Here is a 22,480-nt window from a genome sequence, read left to right as displayed (position 1 = left end):
TCTGGCCCCCGGAAGACAATTGACTATGGTTGCTGGTGTCGCTAACTTCACATTTCTCAAAACAGAGTCGCCAATAACCAGAGTTTGATCCTCGGCGGGTGTGTCGTCGAGTGGGGAAAAACTGTTAGAAATGTGAACGGGTTGGCGGTGTACACGGGGCTTCTGTTTAGGGCTACGCTTCCTCCTCACAGTCACCCAGTCGGCCTGCTTTCCCGGCTGCTCGGGATCTGCCAGAGGGGAACTAACGGCGGCTAAGCTACGTTGGTCCGCACCGACTACAGGGGCCTGGCTAGCTGTAGAATTTTCCACGGTGCGGAGCCGAGTCTCCAGTTCGCCCAGTCTGGCCTCCAAAGCTATGAATAAGCTACACTTATTACAAGTACCGTTACTGCTAAAGGAGGCCGAGGAATAACTAAACATTTCACACCCAGAGCAGAAAAGTGCGGGAGAGACAGGAGAAGCAGCTATGCTAAATCGGCTAAGAGCTAGTAGCTGCGCTAAGCTAGCGGATTCCTAAAAACACGCAAAGTGAATAATGTGTAAATAATTTAGAGGTGATTCAGCAGAAGGAGTGCTTTAGTTAAGGCACGTGAAGATTACACTGGTAAACAAATCGTTATCTAGATAACTAGATCAATCTAACTGCGCAGATTAAACAGCTAACAGATACAGAAAAACACAGCTGTGCTCCGGAACAGGAAGTGATACAATACCGCAGTGAGAGCCAACCACCAGTAGTGGTTACACTCACTCTCACACACTCGCATGTGTAATTACAGTCCTCTACCACAATCCCATTAAGTTTTCTGGGGCCTTATGGCATTTTTTCATGATTCAAGCGGTCACAGTTGCTGGTATTAAGGCTGTTGCAAGGGCATGGGTTTACTGGGTCTTACTGGGTTGAATTCCCAGCTAGCACAGCAGCCTGCTGCTGTTTATGGAAGTCAGCACTCCCTCTCATTCACACCATGTCACCACTGAAAGGTCCTGCACTTATAGGTTTGGAAAAATAGGGAATTTAGCTGCACATCTATATTTGAGTACCCAAGCAAGTAATTGCAATGCCTTTGGCTCAGTCGAATGAGGTTTAGTGGACACCATAGTAAACATGCTGTTGTGTTTTTGTTCTGCACTGATTTAAAAGTTGTGACCACAACTTATTTGATTAAGGTGTAGTAACACTGTAATGGATTGAGTAAAGGAATTAGTAACAGATTTAAGTAAGTTGTCCTAATCCTTTTGTCTCCAGTGGGTTTGGAGCTCTGGTGGAATGAGTTAGCAACCATGAATGTGGGTGTGCAGCGCTTCCGGACAAGAACAGAAAACAAACAGATAACACATAGATAAAACTAAGGTCTACCAGATGTTGACTTAAAATAATGGTTAAGGGCAAAAAGGTTAACAAACATGCAACCGTACGTTACGCTCTCTGTCTGATGTCCACTCAAAGTTTTGAGCAAGCACACAACTTTCCGAAGGACTCACTGGATATCAGCTGACAAGGAATGCATTTAATGAACGAGAAAAGTATTTGCACAGGACAAAATGGACACAAACTGATATCTTAATTTAATTTCCATTGCTCATGAGTTTCCTCAATCCATCAGTGTGACAGCTGCTTTGCTTAGGCTTCTTGCACTTGGTGCATTGAGCTAACCAGGTTTCCCATCTTCGTCTATCTTTTGCCACTTGTTGGCTTTGGTTCCATCAGGATTTTACAAGTGCTGTGGTCATTTGAAATGCCATCCAGCAAATGGGGGAGGGGGGCTCTTTGCTATTTTCAGCAACCCCGATGGAGATCAAAGTACAGGATGGTGTTGGGAAAGTGTAGGAACACAGACCCACAACAGGGGGCGCAAATGAACGGACAATGGAGTAAGTCAAAATAACAATGCTTTACTGTTGTGAATGTGCACAACGAATACAACCAATTACAGAATTGGACAAAAGTCAATACACAAAGGTGTCGTGTGGGCAGGCTCGAAGATAGGAGACGCCTCTCCAAGGTAAGACCGGAACCACACGGCTTCCTCCGCCACAGGTCCCCGGGTATACTGGAGCCGCCAAGTCCCGAACTCCCAGGTGGCCACTGCCTCCGCGTGTCGGACCTGGTACTGCTGGCGAGGGAAAAAGAACAGTTAGATGGGGGCGCGTTTGCACCCAGAACTCCGAACGGCAGGAAAGGTACCTCCACCTCTCGTTGGAACAGTAACCAATAACTAGCTCAGTCAAATACTGTGTACTCAGTAGGCTTTGATACGTCACCTCTCTGGTAGAAACGATATCTCGGCGATGAGGTGGAGATGCCGTCCTGCTGATATACCCCAGTGATAATTGCCGTCAGCTGTCTCAGGTGATGGGTGACAGCTGTTACCGAGGCTGCTCCTGTGAGGCGGCGGCGCCCTCTGGTGCCTGGAGCCCGCACTCCAGGCAGGGCGCCCTCTGGTGGTGGCGGGCCAGCAGTACCTCCTCTTCAGCGGCCCACACAACAGATGGCTTGGGTTGGATGTTCATGAGGGAAGTGCAAGATGTGGCCATATCATTGGACTCTGCATTCCTCCAAGGCAGGAGGTAGGTTGCTGTTGGGTCTGTGCTCTGAGGTCATCATTGGTCATGTGGTGGATCCACTGGATGCCTGCAGTCTTCCTGAGGTCTCTGCTATCAAATCTATTGATCTTGTCCACCAAGATGTTGTTTAACAGTCAGAGATCTCAGATTCATACAGGAGTACTGACACCACTGAGCTTTGACCTTGAAGTGATGATGTCTGTTGATGACTGATGTCTCCACAGTGACTTCATGACTGCAGGATGCCAGTGTTCATCTTGAATCAATCTTTTTTTTTAAGTGACCCATTTTGGAGACTGTTGAGCCAAGGTATTTGAAAGTGGACACAAATTTTTCAGAGGTGGTGTCACAATGGAAGGCTCCATGATCTATGTTGTCTCCAATATGCATGAGTGCCATCTTACCCTAGACTAAGTGGCTTCTTCAACAAACATGATTGGGGCAGCTCAAAGTTGTTCAAGTGTATTGGCTAAAAGCATGGTGTCATCTGCGTACTCAAGGTGCGCTAGGGTATATATGCCAAATGACAGTCCTGTGACATGTTCATAGTCCTTTGTCATCAGGTAATTGATGATGCAGTCAAAAAGGTCCGATGCAGCAGCACACTCCTGACATAATCTGCTGTTGATGGTGAACCACTCAGAGTATTTACCATTAACGTGAAGAGAACCTTTTTACATTATTGTACATTTGATGGTAGAGGTTGATTTTTTTCCCTGAGGGTTTTCAAGATTTTTCATAGGGCAGTGTGATCCACCATGATGACCATCCTTGAGGCCAGTGAAGGTAAAGTAGAGGCATCAGTTCATCCTAAACTCTTATGCCGCATTCACACCGGGCGCGACGCGAGCGACTGCAGCCACAGGTTGCCATGTAATCCCTATGTAAGGACGCATTTTGGCGCCAAACTGCGCAGCGCGACGCGATGGATGCAAGTGAAGCGATGCGAGTGAAGCGATTTTGAGCATTTTGCGCGTTTGTGGTGCAATATTGCGTCGCGTCATATCGCGTTGCCCTCCTCCCCAAGTTCAAAAATCTGAACTTTTTCGTCTTTCGCCACGATGACCAATCAGGGACTGAATATGTAGTGACGTGGAGATGTCTGGAGTTTGAGTGAAGATGTGAACATGTCCTGTATCTGGTAGCAGCCTGTGAGCAGGACTTATGTCTCTTTTGTCCTTTATTTCACAATCATGACAGAGTTTTTGGAGTGAACAGCAGCGGGGAGCGGAGTTTCTTTTTCTTTTCGTTTTACATGCACGCGCGCCCGCGAATCGTCCTGGAGATTATTTTACTTATTAACTACACAGCTGTATAAGAAAGCAAATGGTGACTGGTTTCTAAACATAATTATGACAGAGTTTTTTGGGGGAAGAGCGAGCTGCAGCAAGCAGTGGAGTTTCTTTCTTTTTTTTTTTTTTTTTTTATTATTTACATGTGCGTGCGCGAACGGGACAGTTGATCCTCAAACTGGCTCCCGCAGAGGTGGAACGACTGCTGAAAGCGGCCGTCACCCAGACACAGCTCCTGGAGCAAATAATGATACTGTCTGTATTGGGAGCTTTCCACAGCAACTCGCTCCGTGTGATCAAGGTCCGTCATGTTAGCTTGACTGACAACCGGAGCCGGCGAGCGGAATGGAAGCTCTTCCTATTTGATGACGCACCGGGACGAATTTTCACAGCGAAAGTCCACCCAAGCAGAGCGACACACTGGGCGAAGGAGGCGCGTTCGTCGCCTGGCGACCCATGTGAATTTGTAGCGTCTGATCGTGCCCGGTGTGAACGCGGCATAACACCTTCTTTATGACAAGGTGATTAACTGAGATGGGCTTGAAGCCTGCTTGTTGTGAATCTATCCACGCTCCTAAAAGAGTGGCAAACATCTATAACCAAGTACCTAAGCAAGTAATTGCAATGCCTTAGGTTCTGTTGAATGACATTTATCGGGCTCTGTGCTGTATTTTCTGTCCTGTGCTGATGTAACACAACAGAAAGAACATTTACGATGTGGTGGGAAAACAAGCCTAAAAGATTCTTTAACTAAACAACAGGATGCATTATTGAAAAATTAACAGGAACACATCACCGTGACAGAACTCGTGGTGAACTCAGCAGAGATGAAAGTCATATAGACGAGGCGGAAGAGGGGGAGACGTGACACTCTGTCAGATAGACAGAGATATAAAGTCCTGGTGTCAAGAAACAAAAAGATTGCTTCTGGCCATGCAATTTCCATTTCATCTCTCTGTTTTTCAAAGGAAGTTGGGTTTTTTTTTCCTTTTGGTGTATTGTGTATGCACATGATGAAGATTATGGGAGGTTTGAGTGCACTTTATGCACTGTGGGGCTATGAATGTGTGACAGTACATGAATGTGATTGGAATCTGTTGTTATGTAACATGACTTTACACATTAGCAGTCAGAAAACACAACCCATCAAAATTTATCTGGCCAATGACTGGTCTCCAACAGCTGGGACGGCATGTTTACATAGTAACAGTACTCAAATGTAACAAGCGAAAGGTGCCTTGATGCCTGCATGAATGTGATCTGTGCCAAAGAGTTAACACATTGTAATCTCATTGTAAACTCATTGTAAAGCGCAATAAACTGTGTGCAGCTTCTTGCAAGTGCGCAAAGGAATTTTGAAATGTTCAAAATCTCTAGCAGGCATTAATTATGTGAACTTCACGTCCACATTGCGCAAACAATTCAAAAACACTGAGTGTGAGTACAGTGCAGCTTATCTGAATGATTATGATGAGATGTTTGTTGTGTGGGCCGCTGAAGAGGAGGTACTGCTGGCCCACCACCACCAGAGGGCGCCCTGCTTGAAGTGCGGGCTTCAAGCACGAGAGGGCGTCGGAGCAACAGAGAGTGACAGCTGTCACTCATTCTACCATCATCATAAAAGCCGGATTGCAACTCCACCTCCCCGCCGAGAAATCAGCTACCACTCAGGTAACCTTCTCTGCGATTTATATTGAGACTAAAAACATTATTCTGTGTGCAGCCGTGTTCCTGCGGGCTCTGTCGGAGGCTGGATTGGCGGACAGTGAAAGGGCAACATTCTTTGCCTCTCACTCCATCCAGGAAAGAGACCAACAGGAGCTGCACGGGTGAAATTGTTTCTGGAGGTGGAGGTTCTCCCTGCCGGAGGAACTGAGTACAGAGAGATTACTGGGTGTGTATCTACACACCCACCGTTAACTATTTCTGTTTCTGCCAGCAGTACCAAGTCTGACAGCTGGAGACGGTGGCCACCTGGGACCCAGGACTTGGCGGCTCCGGTGTTCTTCAGATCCGTTGGCGGTGGAAGCCGTGTGGGATCCGGCTCTTCTCTGGACAGACGTCTTCTATCCTCAAGCCTGCCCACACGTCACCTTGTGTATGATTGACTGTACTCCTCAACTGCAATTGTTTGTATTCCGTTGTGCAATTCACAACATTAAATTGTTACTTTTTGGCTTAATCCATTGTCCGTTCATTACCGCCCCCTGTTGTGGGTCCATGTCACTACACTTTCACAACAATGTTAAATCGATCATAAACATAATTTTACAGATACTCATGAGAAGGAATTACCAAGCCAATGCAATATGAATATTACAAATAATTACCTTTTAGATGATTCTAAATGCATTCTCCACATCATGAAGCACAAGAGAGAGAGAGAGAGAGAGAGAGAGAGAGAGAGAGAGAGAGAGAGAGAGAAAACTGCAGCTGGAGAAAATTCCTCTGATTCCGGAAGCGATTAGAGGTGTTTTCAGCAGCCACACTCTGATAGCAACTGATTAATCCACTACTAAATAATTATTTTATATGTAGCATCCAGCAGCACAATGTGCAGCATCCAGTGGGGAACAGAACGGGGGGGCATTGGCACAATGAATTGTGCGGCAGTGCGGGGGTTAAATGTGTGCAACTGTCAAGGTACCTTTAGCTATAACATACTGTAACACACATCATCACATGAAAGAAAATGCATTACTGGCAACACTCCAATACCCCTATATGTCACCAACACCAGATGGAGTTGTGGTTATCATGCCCAGTGCACTATAATTGCTATCATTTGTGCAACCATAGGCATGTTGGTGTCATAATGAGGTGTGGGCAGGCACAGTGGTGGAGAGTTGGTGTCATCTAGCAGCAGAAAGCTTTGGCACTGAGTGCAGAATTGTGTCCTCATATATATTTTCTGCTTTTTAAAAGTTGTAGTATATTCACATACACCATACATGCTAGGTTCACAACACACTGCGGTCCTATACACAGAAATACGCATTAGTGCACCAATGCATCAGCACAATTGAATTGAAAAGAAAACAAATTAAACTAATGGAAAAATACACAACTTTCATAAGGGCCCCTTCACACATAACATGAAAGATGCAGAAACCGGAAGAAAATTCGCAAACCAAACACAAAATGGGGAACCACAAAACATTCCACTTGCTGTCGTGAGGGACGTACGTTTGGACAGGCATGCGCGACACACCACTGATGATTTCTGCACAACACACTGGTGACGGTTTTGTGCATGCTCGTGTGCATGCACGAGCGAGCAGCCACAATGTGTTGCACCACATCGTGCCTCTGCTGTGGAGAAAAAATAATAAAACCGCACACCATAAAAAAATGCAGCATTTTATTGAATCCCTCTTATCGAGCGGACAATACAAGTATGAACAGTGATCATCTGGGAGATAGCGTGCTGGGCTGTGAGCGCTCAGATGTGGCTGGCCGCCCCCCATCTGTACATACAAATCAGCAGTTTATGCAAGTGGGCTCCCCCACCCTACTTCTGGCATGGCGCAACACTCGCACGATACACACGCATGCACGGCACATGTGTTGAGGGGGGGAGCCAACACTCTGGCACGCCACATGTGTGTTGTTTTGCAACTCCACAGTCGTGGGGGCACTTAGACACATTTCACATCAAGCTCGAAGGTGGTCATCTGCTCACTATTTTCATGCTAACAGCATGAATGACCACACATTTCCTTACGAGCGGTGTTGGATGTTAGTGTGTCACATGGAATTTGACCGACACCTGCTGCAAAAGGTATCGAATGGGCTCTCACAGGGCACTCTCTCTCTTTCAGCCGCTAGTGTGTGTGAATAATTGTAGCAATGGGTGTACAAGGTGTTCAAGGCAGCTCCGATTTTTCACGACTGGCATGCAATTCCTCCTTCGTGCACTAGTCGGCTTCAGTCGTGTTATGTGTGAAGGGGCCCTAACTTTGGCTTGGAGCATGCTTTTATGCTGCTTTTCTTCCTGGTGATCAGCTGGATGATTAGGTGCTTTCAAAAGGGGCTCTGGACATCAAATGTGGTTTGAAAGGAAAGCCTGACGACAGATTAGTAACAATCTGTGCTTTGATTCAAAAACACATTACAGGTGCAATCACACAGTCCATCATTAACAGAAAAAGAAAGCTCACTCAATCCGTCTGTGTGAGCGTGCACAGCCTGCGCACACAGCCACGTATTTACAGTTAGGGCCATCTTGAGCAGTTTTATAATTTTAACTGAAAAATGTCCCACAGATGACAATGTCATTCATGTCTCTCTTGCCTTCAGGTTGCGCATAAACAAACGTGTGTGTGTGTGTGTGTGTGTGTGTGTGTGTGTGTGTGTGTGTGTGTGTGTGTGTGTGTGTGTGTGTGTGTGTGTGTGTGTGTGTGTGTGTGTGTGCACTGATCTGTGTCCTCACCAGAAAATCTCACTTCTGTATTTGTCTTCTGGATGGCAATGTGCCAGATTCCAGCAGATCCCGACTCTTACAGGGGATGACACATGAGAATCTGATTAGTTTATTGGCATGTTATGCCCACAACACCCCAACTGCTAACCACTAATGTATAAAATGCAACCATAGGCCTGCAGGAATACTGCGGTTATTCTCCAAAATATTATCCAGGGAAGATTTTCAGTGGTAGATAATAAGCAGAAGCTACTGACATCAGGCATCTTAAAAATAGAACATGTCCATATGCCAAGACTGGGGATGAACAGAAATTATAACCAGCAAAACACAGCCTACTGCGATAGACCGGAGTAAGCAGGTATAGAAAATGGCTGGATGGAAAACAGAACCCGTTATATTTCAGGGCTGTTTTTGGACATAGAGAACATGTGATGTTGTGTTGTCAGGCCTGCTCCCATGGTTGATTGGTTCTGCAGCATATCAATGTACTGTTATGAGAGCTTCTTTTTTCCCGTCTCTGTGTAGGTCTTCCATGCTAACACTGATCCCACAGAGGTTGTGCTGAATCGAATACCACAGCCAGTCCTGGCCCGCTTTGTACGTATCAGACCTCAGACCTGGAAAAATGGCATTGCACTGCGCTTTGAGCTTTATGGCTGTCAGATCACAGGTAAGAATGATGGAGACTTTTGGGTTTGTCTGATTTTACAGGCAGTATGAACCCGAGACATTTCATGTTTTGTGTGGTCAGCTTCATTCTTTTGTTAACATACATCCATTCTTGCATTTCAGGCCTTCAACGCATTCTAAAAAAGACGAGACAGGGGGCAATTTATGGCTATAATGAGGTGAAAAAAAATGAACTAATGCTTTTATGCCAAATAAGTGATTTCAACAGGTGATTGGAATCATTATATGGTACAAAAAGGAGCATTCACAAAAGGCTATGTGTTTGAGGAGCAAAGATGGGCAGATGATCTAAAGTTTGTCGAGAAATGCATGAGAAAATTATCGAAATGTTTAAAAACAATGTTTCTCAAGAAACACTGGAAGTGATTTGCATATTTTTCCCTCTACAGTGCATACAATCATTAAATGATTCAAAGAATCTGGGGGAATTTCAGTGCATAAAAGGTAATGGCACAAGCTGAAGCTGAACACCCACGATCTCTGATTCCTCAGAGGGCACTGCATCAAGAACCATCATTCATCAATAGCTGATATAACCACATGGGCCAAGGATTGTTTTTGGAAACCTTGTGAAGCACTACAATATGGAGTTACATTCACAAATGGCACTTAGCATTTACTGTGTAACAACAATAACAAAAAAAAGCCTTGTGTCAACCTTGTCCAGAAGCAATGTTGAGTTCTCAGAGCTCAGGGGCATCTGGCGCAGTGGAAATGTGTAATGTGATCAGGTGAATCAGTATTCCAGACCTTTTTTGGAAGCAATGAACACTGTGTGCTCTGAACCAAAGATGAAAAGGACCATTGAGACTGTTATCAGCAACAAGCCCAAATACCAGGGTCAGTCAAGAACCATCCCTGGTTCTCAAGACCAGGCACCTAGGTGGCTCTACTCTACTCTATTCTACTCTTCTTCTTCTTTTCTTTTTTTTTTTAGATATTTAGATATACCTTAGTATACACTAGTAGAGTTCTACCTTAGAATTGGAATGTATTATAGAAGACATACCTTACTTTATTACCTTATTTTCATGGTATGGGGTTTGTGTCAGTGCCTTGACAAAGGTAATTTACACTTCTGTGATGAATGCAGAAAAGCACATTAAGATTTTAGAGCAACATATGCTGCCTTCAAGATGACATCTTTTCCAGGGATGTCCACACATTTTTTTAATAACAATGAAAAACCACATTCTGCAAACATTACAGAATGACCGGCCTACCTGCAGTCCTGACCTGTCAGCAATAAAGAATGTCTGAAGAATTTTGAAATGAAACATGCAATGACGTCGATCCCATGTTTGCAGGAAGAATGGGACAAAACAACACCTAACACTTTATCACTTGGAATCCTCAAAGCCAAAATCTGTTTTAAGTGTTGTGAGAAGGAATGGCAACATTAGAAGTGGTAAATACTTTAGCATCTCGACTTAAATGCAGGAATGGATGAATGTTAACAAATGAAATGAAGTTGACCGCACAAAACATGAAATATCTTGGGTTCATACTCTGCAATGAAGTAGAAGTTAAAATAAATGTAAGAATCAGTCCTGTTTTTTGTTTGTTTGTTTGTTTGTTTTTGTTTATTTGCTTGTTTTTGTAGCAGTTTCCATAATGTCCCGACTTTTTTTTTCTGATTTGGGGTTGTAACACATTATTATTTCCCAGAATACAATCAAAACACGTGACTGCCTGTTGTGTTTTCTTTGTCTATTTATGTACTCCAGTAAAAAATATTTAACAATCTGTGCATCTACAACTTCTCTTGATATTATTACCTCAGCTTTGTCTCATCCCTTTCGGCACACCTATTTCTCTTGCACCCTTGCACTCTTACCCTTTCATATGCATATCCTCCCTTCTCTCTCTCTCTCTCTCTCTCTCCTCACACACACACACACACACACACACACACACACACACACACACAGTCCTAATAGAATAATACTAGAGTGCAATGTGTGGGTGATAACATCAGGGAGTAACAGGCTCTAAGCTTTCATCTGCAGTCCTGGCAAACAAACATGATTTCAACCAGCATAATCAGCTCAATCCTATAAATAGATAAAACTTCATTAGACCGTCTGCATTTGTGTGCCTGCGTGTTGGAGAAAAGACTTTCGATCCATTTGTGTATGTGTGCCTCTGCTCCACTGTATCATTATTAGGTTAGGGCCTCTCTCTGCAGCCATTGTAGGGGCTATTGGGAGGGACAGATATGCTCTTATCTAGGAGGGCTATTTCAGCACCCGCACAAATCACAATCACACCAAAATAATGGGACACTGCTTGCGAGTTTGAGAGTAAGAGAGAGAGAGAGAGAGAGAGAGAGAGAGAGAGAGAGAGAGAGAGAGAGCGAGAGAGAAGGCAAAATGAGATATGGATGCTGTGTGCCATATTTCACATGTTTTTGGCTCCAGTGTCACCTTTTTATCTTCTCTGAAGCAGTTTCTGGGAGCTCAGAATTTGAGATGGAGGGACACTGGGGAAGAGCTTATAGGGTCTTGAGGTCACTGGACAGCAGGCTTGTGCAAAATTCTGACTAGAATTGAGAATGTCTGCCAAATTCCAATTCAGTTACATTAATTTGAATTGAGTTTACAGACAGGAAGTAGAATTGCAGCTCAAATTCAAATTAAAAGAAGTGGAATTGAAATTCCATGAAATTCCAATTCATAATTTTGGTGTATTGCAGAATTATGCTTTACAGTATATTCCATATATGACTGTTTTAACATATTTCATGCAAATATTACTACTATGAACTTCATGTACGTATTATATTTTAATTACAGCAAATGTTTCTCATCGACAATTAAGAATAAAAGCATCATTTATAAACAGATCATTTAATTTGCTGTATTATAACTTTCAAATTATGGAAAATGGTGAAAATATACTTAATTTCTGAGAATGCTTTACTTTATCAAAGTATTCAAAATGGTTGCAAACCATTTGAGGACATGTGTAAAAAGCCTCTCTGTTGACAAATTTGATGGTCAGAGCTAATTTTGAGAAATAAGCTCCAAAGCTTGTGATAAAGGCAACATGGAAAAGGATAATAGACCTAAAAGACCATCTGTACTAAATAATTTTCATGAGCTAATTTCCACAAGGACACCAGGAAACCACAGGCTATCTGCAGGTACTGAGTTTTATTTTGTATCCATGGCCATGGCATTGGTATCAGTGTTGGGATTATAAAAACTAATGTATTAAAATTTACTCGCCTCTTGAAACATGTACTGTAACTTATTTCCTTATGCATTAGGATGTTCTCTCTCTCCAGATAATCACCACACTGCTTAAATCCACATGAGCTTCTCACTTTCTTAAGTCTGAACCTTCTCTTAAACATAAAATACTCGTGACTTGAGTCTGAATTTAGCATTGTGTTGGAATTTGACCTTTTATTGATTCTTTAAAGCTTCTTTGTGACCGTTAAACGTGCTATATACATAAAATTTAATTTAATATATTGTGTTTATTACTCAAATGTCTGCCACATTCAAATCACCATCAGGTGACATCAGGTATATTTAAGCAACTGAGAAGACTAAGGCAGAGAATCCAGCAGTCTTCACATACAGTGCTAGGGATTGTAATGTAATTAATGAATTTAGAACAGTGTTACTGAATTGTGTTGCAGCCAAATGTAGTTAAAGTATAGTAAATATAAAATGTACACTGTAGGTTTGCACTTTTAAATGAATTTATAAATGAATATGAGGTCAGACCTTCAGTTCCCAGCGGTGTTGATTAGCTCACCTGTCCTATCAGCTGTCTGCATATGAATTCAAATCCTCCAGTAGCTTTGTGAGGTGTTAGAACATTTTGAGGAAACTACAGACTGCTGTCAGGCAGAGAATTTAGTGACATCAAGCTTTGTGATCCCTTGTATCAGAGGTTTATGACATACAATTAAAGATGTGAGGATGACTGGGAACAAAAAGTTTGTGTCCGCTTTACAAACTTCACTTGATAAATGAACTTCAAAAGTTTGAGGATATGGAGTGCTTCCAGTTGGCTGCTACGCTTGATCCCTGATTCAGACTGGACTGGTGTATTGGTGAAGAACACATCGTAATTAAAAATCTCTGCAAAAATCGAATTCACCTCCCCAAAAGTCAATGCCACCTCTGACATCAGTACCCCAGACAAGGAAACGCCCCAGACTCGTTTCCTACATGGAAAGCCAATCAGCTACTGTGCTTGTTAACACAGCCTTGTCGAACTCCCTGTCTACCTGAGTAAACCCTGCCTGACAGATGATGCTGATCCTTTGGTGTTTTGGAAAGAAATCCAGCTCAGTTTCCCAAACTTAGCTCCATTTGCCTGCAAATATCTGGCCATACCTGCATCCTCTGCACCTGTTGAGAGGAACTTTAGTGTTCCAGGAAAAATATTCTGACCAGAAAGATGTCATCTCAATGATAAAACCTTTGAGGACCTTATGATGAATAGATGCAACAATGTTACCCTATAAATTAAGAACATTAATAACTGATGATAAATGATGCATTTACCAAAATTTTGTGTCACTTGTTCATTTTCAAACAAAAAGAATATTACACATGATTCAAAATGGATGGAATTTGTGTTTAATTTTTGTGTTTGGAAAGTATTTTTATTATTTAAGGCAAAACGTTTGTTATATGTGATAAATTCTTCCTGTTACTTGGCTATAAGAGTATGTAAGTCCCTTCGGCTGCCCCTTGTTTGCACTCGGGGTCACCACAGCAAATCCAAGGTGGATCTGTATGTTGAATTGGCACATTTTTTATGCCGGATGCCGTTCCTGACACAACTCCATGTTACATGAAGAAATGTGACAGGGGTGGGATTCGAACCGGGAACCTTCTAAACTGAAACCAAGTGCATTAACCACTTGGCCACCACCCTTTACTTGGCTATAAGAGATTTCTCTGAATTGCAATGCATTTAATTCCACTTCGTGTAATCTCAATTGAAATTCAAAATCCTGTGGGGTGGATCCAATTCAATTCAAATTTCAATTCCTCAAATGAATTGAATTTAAATTTCAAATTCGGAATATTGCACAAACCTGCTGGACAGAGGTGTTTGGTGATGCTGGTGTGTTTGCAGGAGAACCAAAATCCAAGTCTTTAGTGTCCTGGTACTTCCTGTATGCTTATGCTTGGAAAATGTGGATGCTAACCAACAACCTAATGCAAGGACTGGATATCTTTAGTGCTCTGTTCCTTTGGAGGATCCTTCAGCTGGAATGACTTTATGTCAAATGAACAGTTACTTAGGCGACATGACATTTTGGCTATCTGGCGCTTTTCTCTGAGCGTGATTCACCACTAATGTGTTTCAGTGTTGAGGACCCCAGCATGGTTCCATTGTAACCCAGGTAGTATTCAGGAGGCAAGTATTAAAATACATCCAGTAAATATAAACAGACCTGACTAAGTAAGTAATAAATTCTAAATACAGTACATACCTTGCAACATAACCACATCTCGCTGATTTTGCTCCTCCTGAAATGGCACCCAGGAACCATGTAGAATATTGTTCTATTGTCTGAGGTTGATGTGACAGTCATTAATCATCTGATAGCAATCATCACATTTGTGTTTCTTGATTCTTTCATTTGTCCAACCACAGTCTAAAAGCAAGAAAGCATCAGCACTACAAACACAGCTGTACCATGAAGCTTGCTAAGCTGCCGCCACTTCCTCTTCAAGCCTTCATAGCCATACTCTTCCAAAATCAGATAAACATGCATGTCTTTCTCATAGACACGTGTAGACATAATCAATCAATCAATCAATTTTTTTATATAGCGCCAAATCACAACAAACAGTTGCCCCAAGGCGCTTTATATTGTAAGGCAAGGCCATACAATAATTATGTAAAACCCCAACGGTCAAAACGACCCCCTGTGAGCAAGCACTTGGCTACAGTGGGAAGGAAAAACTCCCTTTTAACAGGAAGAAACCTCCAGCAGAACCAGGCTCAGGGAGGGGCAGTCTTCTGCTGGGACTGGTTGGGGCTGAGGGAGAGAACCAGGAAAAAGACATGCTGTGGAGGGGAGCAGAGATCGATCACTAATGATTAAATGCAGAGTGGTACATACAGAGCAAAAAGAGAAAGAAACAGTGCATCATGGGAACCCCCCAGCAGTCTACGTCTATAGCAGCATAACTAAGGGATGGTTCAGGGTCACCTGATCCAGCCCTAACTATAAGCTTTAGCAAAAAGGAAAGTTTTAAGCCTAATCTTAAAAGTAGAGAGGGTGTCTGTCTCCCTGATCTGAATTGGGAGCTGGTTCCACAGGAGAGGAGCCTGAAAGCTGAAGGCTCTGCCTCCCATTCTACTCTTACAAACCCTAGGAACTACAAGTAAGCCTGCAGTCTGAGAGCGAAGCGCTCTATTGGGGTGATATGGTACTACGAGGTCCCTAAGATAAGATGGGAACTGATTATTCAAAACCTTATAAGTAAGAAGAAGAATTTTAAATTCTATTCTAGAATTAACAGGAAGCCAATGAAGAGAGGCCAATATGGGTGAGATATGCTTTCTCCTTCTAGTCCCCGTCAGTACTCTAGCTGCAGCATTTTGAATTAACTGAAGGCTTTTTAGGGAACTTTTAGGACAACCTGATAATAATGAATTACAATAGTCCAGCCTAGAGGAAATAAATGCATGAATTAGTTTTTCAGCATCACTCTGAGACAAGACCTTTCTGATTTTAGAGATATTGCATAAATGCAAAAAAGCAGTCCTACATATTTGTTTAATATGCGCTTTGAATGACATATCCTGATCAAAAATGACTCCAAGATTTCTCACAGTATTACTAGAGGTCAGGGTAATGCCATCCAGAGTAAGGATCTGGTTAGACACCATGTTTCTAAGATTTGTGGGGCCAAGTACAATAACTTCAGTTTTATCTGAGTTTAAAAGCAGGAAATTAGAGGTCATCCATGTCTCTATGTCTGTAAGACAATCCTGCAGTTTAGCTAATTGGTGTGTGTCCTCTGGCTTCATGGATAGATAAAGCTGGGTATCATCTGCGTAACAATGAAAATTTAAGCAATACCGTCTAATAATACTGCCTAAGGGAAGCATGTATAAAGTGAATAAAATTGGTCCTAGCACAGAACCTTGTGGAACTCCATAATTAACTTTAGTCTGTGAAGAAGATTCCCCATTTACATGAACAAATTGTAATCTATTAGACAAATATGGTTCAAACCACCGCAGCGCAGTGCCTTTAATACCTATGGCATGCTCTAATCTCTGTAATAAAATTTTATGGTCAACAGTATCAAAAGCAGCACTGAGGTCTAACAGAACAAGCACAGAGATGAGTCCACTGTCCGAGGCCATAAGAAGATCATTTGTAACCTTCACTAATGCTGTTTCTGTACTATGATGAATTCTAAAACCTGACTGAAACACTTCAAATAGACCATTCCTCTGCAGATGATCAGTTAGCTGTTTTACAACTACCCTTTCAAGAATTTTTGAGAGAAAAGGAAGGTTGGAGATTGGCCTATAATTAGCTAAGATAGCTGGGTCAAGTGATGGCTTTTTAAGTAATGGTTTAATTACTGCCACCTTAAAAGCCTGTGGTACATAGCCAACTAACAAAGATAGATTGATCATATTTAAGATCGAAGCATTAAATAATGGTAGGGCTTCCTTGAGCAGCCTGGTAGGAATGGGGTCTAATAAACATGTTGATGGTTTGGATGAAGTAACTAATGAAAATAACTCAGACAGAACAATCGGAGAGAAAGAGTCTAACCAAATACCGGCATCACTGAAAGCAGCCAAGATAATGATATGTCTTTGGGATGGTTATGAGTAATTTTTTCTCTAATAGTTAAATTTTGTTAGCAAAGAAAGTCATGAAGTCATTACTAGTTAAAGTTAATGGAATACTCAGCTCAATAGAGCTCTGACTCTTTGTCAGCCTGGCTACAGTGCTGAAAAGAAACCTGGGGTTGTTCTTATTTTCTTCAATTAGTGATGAGTAGAAAGATGTCCTAGCTTTACGGAGGGCTTTTTTATAGAGCAACAGACTCTTTTTCCAGGCTAAGTGAAGATCTTCTAAGTTAGTGAGACGCCATTTCCTCTCCAACTTACGGGTTATCTGCTTTAAGCTACGAGTTTGTGAATTATACCACGGAGTCAGACACTTCTGATTTAAAGCTCTCTTTTTCAGAGGAGCTACAGCATCCAAAGTTGTCTTCAATGAGGATGTAAAACTATTGACGAGATACTCTATCTCCCTTACAGAGTTTAGGTAGCTACTCTGCACTGTGTTGGTATATGGCATTAGAGAACATAAAGAAGGAATCATATCCTTAAAAAACATACTCACTGCAAAGCGAAACTATTCATGGTGTGAAAGTGAACAGAACTTCAGGTGTCTGACACAAAACAGTGGGTTTTGATGACGCAATGCATTCTGGGTCAATTTGGCCTATATGCAATGGGCAGAATTTGCAGGGCAAGTGTAGGATTAATGGAATGAGTGAGTGAGTGAGTGAGTGAGTGCAATGCAGAAATCTCTGAAATAATCAGCACAGAAATTTGATTACAGTGGTCCCTCGTTTATCGCGGGAGTTATGTTCTAAAAATAACCCGCGATAAGCGAAATCCGCGAAGTAGTCAGCGCTATTTTTTGCAATTATTATAGATGTTTTAAGGCTGTAAAACCCCTCACTACACACTTTATACACTTTTCTCAAACAGGCATTATTTTCTCACTTTTCTCTCCTGTGTAAACACTCTCTTTTTTCTTCTGGGCGAGAAGATTATAAACAGACATACGCAAAACACAATGCGCGTGCTCTCCCTTCGCTCACTGCCTCCCGAGGTATGGATGCGGGACCGCAAAGAAACCACGTCCTCTCTCGGTGGCCACGGAGCTCTGTGGCTGTGGTCAACATCCGCATCAAAATAGGGAGCGTAGTCTCTGGACCTGTTGCCAGTTTTGGCGCAGCTCCGCACAGTAGACAAGAGGGCGGTGTGAGTGGCCTGCTGAGGCAGTAAGAGCAATCGCGGTGATGCCGACCGGTGCCGCGACAGGCACGCCTGGTAAGGACGCAGAACATAATGCGCTGTTAAAAAAAAAAGCATGCAAAATTGCACTAAAAAATCGGCGAAACTGCGAGGCCGCGAAAGGTGAACCGTATTATAGCGAGGGACCACTGTATATTGTACTGTATGTACTTTATAGTTGTGACAGAAACAAGCACACTATTATTCTTGATTTTTAATTTCGCCACTTACTCGTTAGTTTTTTGTTGTTGTTTTTAAATGAAACAACTGAGGCTGGATTGCCATTATTTTGTGTTCATTTTTAAATTGACAGAACTGAGCATACGCTGATCATTCAGCCTTTTGTTGAAGGCTCTGAAGGTGGCTGATTGACGGCTGATTTATTGAAGGCTCTGATGTTGGTGCGTTAAAACAAGCTGATCTTGCGCAATTTCGGTAAAATATGTCTGCAATCAGCAGTGAAAACTAGCCACGCAGCATTATGCTCTCTTCCTCTCTGACAGACTGACAAACACACTCGTCCTAACATGCTGCTGGAAGAGTGTGTGTGTGTGTGTGTGTTGGTGGGAGGAAGAGGGTCGATAATGCCCCGCACAGGCCTATAAAATACCACATAATGCAGTCAACCAGTGGCATGTCATTCACTTAAATCACACTTTTATATCTCTCCCTGCTTTTTGTCAGCTTATTCCTTCTCAGTGACGATGGATTTTGCTTTCTTCCAGCACCTCTGTCTTGCTTTTGGTTTCCATTTTCACTGCTGTTGTTTCTCTCAACCTTCTTTTCCCTTAAATCTTCACCATCTCTAGCGCTTCCAAGTCTTCGTTCCTTCATCCCGTTCCATCGCCTCGCTTAATCTTCTTTGATTGCAAGCCTGCAACACCTATCAATCATGTATTTTTAACACCTTTAATCATGTCTGCTTGCAAGGTGTGTGTGTGTGTGAGTGTGTGTGTGTGCATGCGTGCATGCATGCATGCATATGTGTGTAAGCTGCTGTGTATTTGTGCATTAAGCCCTGGCAGTACCTCGCTGACGTGATTTACACTTTTTGCAAGTCCTTGTTTTCGGTGAAGGCCCAGTGGGAGCGTCATGTGTGCCCATGAGTGGGCTAAACTTCACAGGATGTGTGCTTCAAACTGTGTGAGAGACCTCTGCCCTGTCAGTATCACCGTGTGTACATGCACGGTGCATGTGAGAGTTTTAAGAGCTCTCATGCTGCTGCATGATTTTGAGCTATTTCTGTTACTGTGATCTCCAGAGATGATAATCCCTTTGACTCCCACTGTATATTAAAAAAAAACAATGCTGGGGCACAGTAGTTGCTGGGATACGTGGAGGCAAAGTAAGTCGGAGAGAAAATAAATGATAAAATGTTGTTCCGTCCGATGAGTTGGAGCTCAGTTGGTGCATGTTATTGATTCATTGTTTGCAAGCAGGAGGTGAGGTTGCAAACATGACATTAATCATTCATCTCCATGAAGACCTGAAGAATGTCACCATCAATCAGTGTCACCCTTCAGTGTCAATCTCCACCCTTCCCTCATCTCTTGTCCCTTTCCTTTCTCTTTAGTCCATCACTCTGACCTTTTGTCTCTCTTTACGTCCAACTGGACTCTTTCTTTCTCTTCCTCCTTTTGCTTTTTCACACTTTGTCTCTGCTTGTTGTTCTCAGATGGTTCCCATCTGGTTTCTGGGTTCCACTTTCTTTTTATTGTCCCATTTCACTGCAATAACAAATTCGCAGTCATCAGCATTCTAAACAGCATGTCTTTGATCTGCATCATGCTTTCATTTACTCTTTCCATTTGAGAGTTCTGTGGCTCAGTTCCTTACGAAGAATCCCCTTCGGAAGCTTGGCTGAAGTTATGTGTCAACTTTGGCACAGCAGAAATAGAAAATAATTCAATGGGTGGCAGGCAGCAGCTCAGAATGGCTGTGGAGTGTAACACCAACTGTTGTTTAACATTTCACTTCACATGGATGCATTCGAAGAGTTTCCTTGCAAGATGATTAAATGGTGACATCAAATTATGTCTGACTTAAATGTTCAATCAATCAATTTTTTTATATAGCGCCAAATCACAACAAACAGTTGCCCCAAGGCGCTTTATATTGTAAGGCAAGGCCATACAATAATTATGTAAAACCCCAACGGTCAAAACGACCCCCTGTGAGCAAGCACTTGGCTACAGTGGGAAGTTGTGCTAAGATGTTAAGAACAGTTTTCGAGTTAGAAGATGTTTTAGCAGTTGTTGACTGGATACTGATAACTTGATGTCAATTTGACAAATATACACTTCCATCAACCTCCTTATGCAAAATTATTTATCAAAAGATCAGTGAATCATAACTACAGTAATTGATCTGGCATTATTCCTGCATACTCAAGCTAAGACCTTTTCAGCCTCCCTACACATACTACATACGCACGCACTCATATTGAGACACGAGTAAAATCAGCCACAGTGAACATGACCTCATTGGAATGTATCATTTTGTGGTAATGCTGGTGGTCCTGCAAATTAAACTCTCACATCAAGAATCTCAAACATTCAAATTATTTCCTCCCAGGTTTCTTAAATTCATCTTTCTCTTGTCTTCTGTCCAGACGCTCCTTGCTCAGAGTTGCAAGGCATGTTGTCTGGGCTGCTGCCTGACTCCCAGATCTCTGCGTCCTCCATGAGGGACATCCATGGCTCCATGGGTGCAGCCAGGTTGGTGGCCAGTCGGTCAGGCTGGTTTCCAAACCCAACTCAGCCCATAGCTGGAGAAGAGTGGTTACAGGTACGTAACTGTATCCTGCAGACAGATGCTCTTCCTTACTGTAGGTTGTAGGTTATACTACTTTTTATGCACTTTTCACAATTTTATAGTACTGCTCAAAAATGTTAGGCATTGGAAAAATCCCAAAGCCAAAAACCAGGTCTGGGATCATGTGCTGCTGCTGCTGCATAGCTCTGCATCCATCACACTATGGACCTGTCCTGGGCCCTGATTAGCAACCACCCCGCTAGAGCACTGGTCTTTCCCCACTTTACCAAATTAGCCAGCTATGTGGTGCAGCCAGGTGACAAGTAGGTGTGCCTTTGACCCTCACCATTTGCTGAGGTCATCTGCGCTGAGGCATCCCTGTATAGGATGGTGTTTAGAGAAGCATGCCACATTGCCAATAATTACCTCACAATGCAAGTAGTACACCTCATCATGTGATGACACAAGAAGGCACACTTGTGCACTATCCACGTCACGCCGTGGCATTCAACTGGCTTAGTGTTGGCTTGATTATGTTAGTAAAAAAAGAAGATATTCACTGAAGTGTGTCTTTTGAATTTTGATTTTGTATTTGGAAATATGAACAACCAGCTGTTTCTGACCTGACCATGATACCACATTGGTGGTTGGACTTTTGGCTGCTTCTGTTTGTTCAGGGTTGCCACAGTGGATGCAGCACAGATCCACATTGCAATTTGGCACAAGTTTTACACCAGATGCCCTTCGTGAGATAACAGCCCCTGGTCTTCCAAAGAGATCTCACATCCAAGTACTAACCAGGACCTGCTCTGCTTAGCTTCTGAGATCTAATGAGATCAGGCTCACACAGAGCAGACTGGCTGCCCACGCTACCACATTGGGATTTGGGTCAATATTTAACTTCATTTAAGCTTTATTTAACCAGGTTAGTCCCTTTGAGATTGATCCCTCTTTTGCAAGGGAGTCCTGGACAATTATAAAGTTTCCAATTCACCAAACCTGCATGTCTTTAAATGATGGAGGAAACCCACACAAACACAGGAAGAACATGCAAACTCCACACTGAAAGGCCACAGGTGGGAATCAAACCCATGACCTTCTTACTGTGTCAAAATTTAAAGCTTGGCAGTTAATTTTTTGTTTCGGTTTATTCAAACAGCACCAAATTACGTTACGTCAAACTGCTATACATGAGTAAGATCTAGAGCAAGACCAGTGGTTCCAAAACCTGGTCTTCAGTGATCCATTAACCTACACATTCAGGTGTGCTCAGCCAATCAAGAGCAAACACCTGAATGAGCAATCAGCTTTTGATGAAGCAGGGACATGTAGGTTAGTGCATGCCTGAAAACCAGGATTAGGAACCACTGGTCTGGACCCTTACTCACCACATGAGCAAGCATGTTAGTAACAGTGGTACGGTGATGCATTAGTGACGCAATGCACAGAGTGAATTCACATTGAGATCGCAAAATGTAAGCCATAGGTGACTACTGAGTCCTTAATAGCTTTACTTCAGATCAGGTTTTTGCTGGTCTGCTTCCTCATGATGTGTGTCAGTGGAAAATGACCACTAACACTTGCGTTGTGCTGCTGAGTCCATTACACCAGGTGGAAGATTAGGACTTCCTTGATGATATATGTAGCTTGGTAACAGTTAGGGCAGTGCATTTGATCTGTCAAGATGTGATTGTAAGCTTTTGATTTC

At 42.7% G+C, this 22,480-nt stretch overlaps 1 protein-coding gene and 1 pseudogene across 2 annotated transcripts in view; one reads left to right on the top strand and one right to left on the bottom strand.

Annotated features, from left to right (window-relative positions):
• The window catches only part of LOC117524799 (neuropilin-2-like), a 414,867-nt gene that overhangs the window by 240,234 nt on the left and 152,153 nt on the right, over positions 1-22,480 (top strand). For both annotated transcript variants that reach the window (XM_034186623.1, XM_034186624.1), the window contains exons 8-9: positions 8,812-8,956; positions 20,630-20,805. In XM_034186623.1, the coding sequence (XP_034042514.1) occupies positions 8,812-8,956; positions 20,630-20,805 (321 nt within the window). The remainder of the gene's footprint in view (positions 1-8,811; positions 8,957-20,629; positions 20,806-22,480) is intronic.
• Positions 21,522-21,640, bottom strand: LOC117525439 (annotated as a pseudogene).

The sequence above is a fragment of the Thalassophryne amazonica genome, chromosome 14, assembly GCF_902500255.1.
Source record: "Thalassophryne amazonica chromosome 14, fThaAma1.1, whole genome shotgun sequence".
In the NCBI taxonomy this organism is placed as follows: Eukaryota; Metazoa; Chordata; class Actinopteri; order Batrachoidiformes; family Batrachoididae; genus Thalassophryne; species Thalassophryne amazonica.
This window is presented reverse-complemented; position numbering and strand designations above follow the sequence as displayed.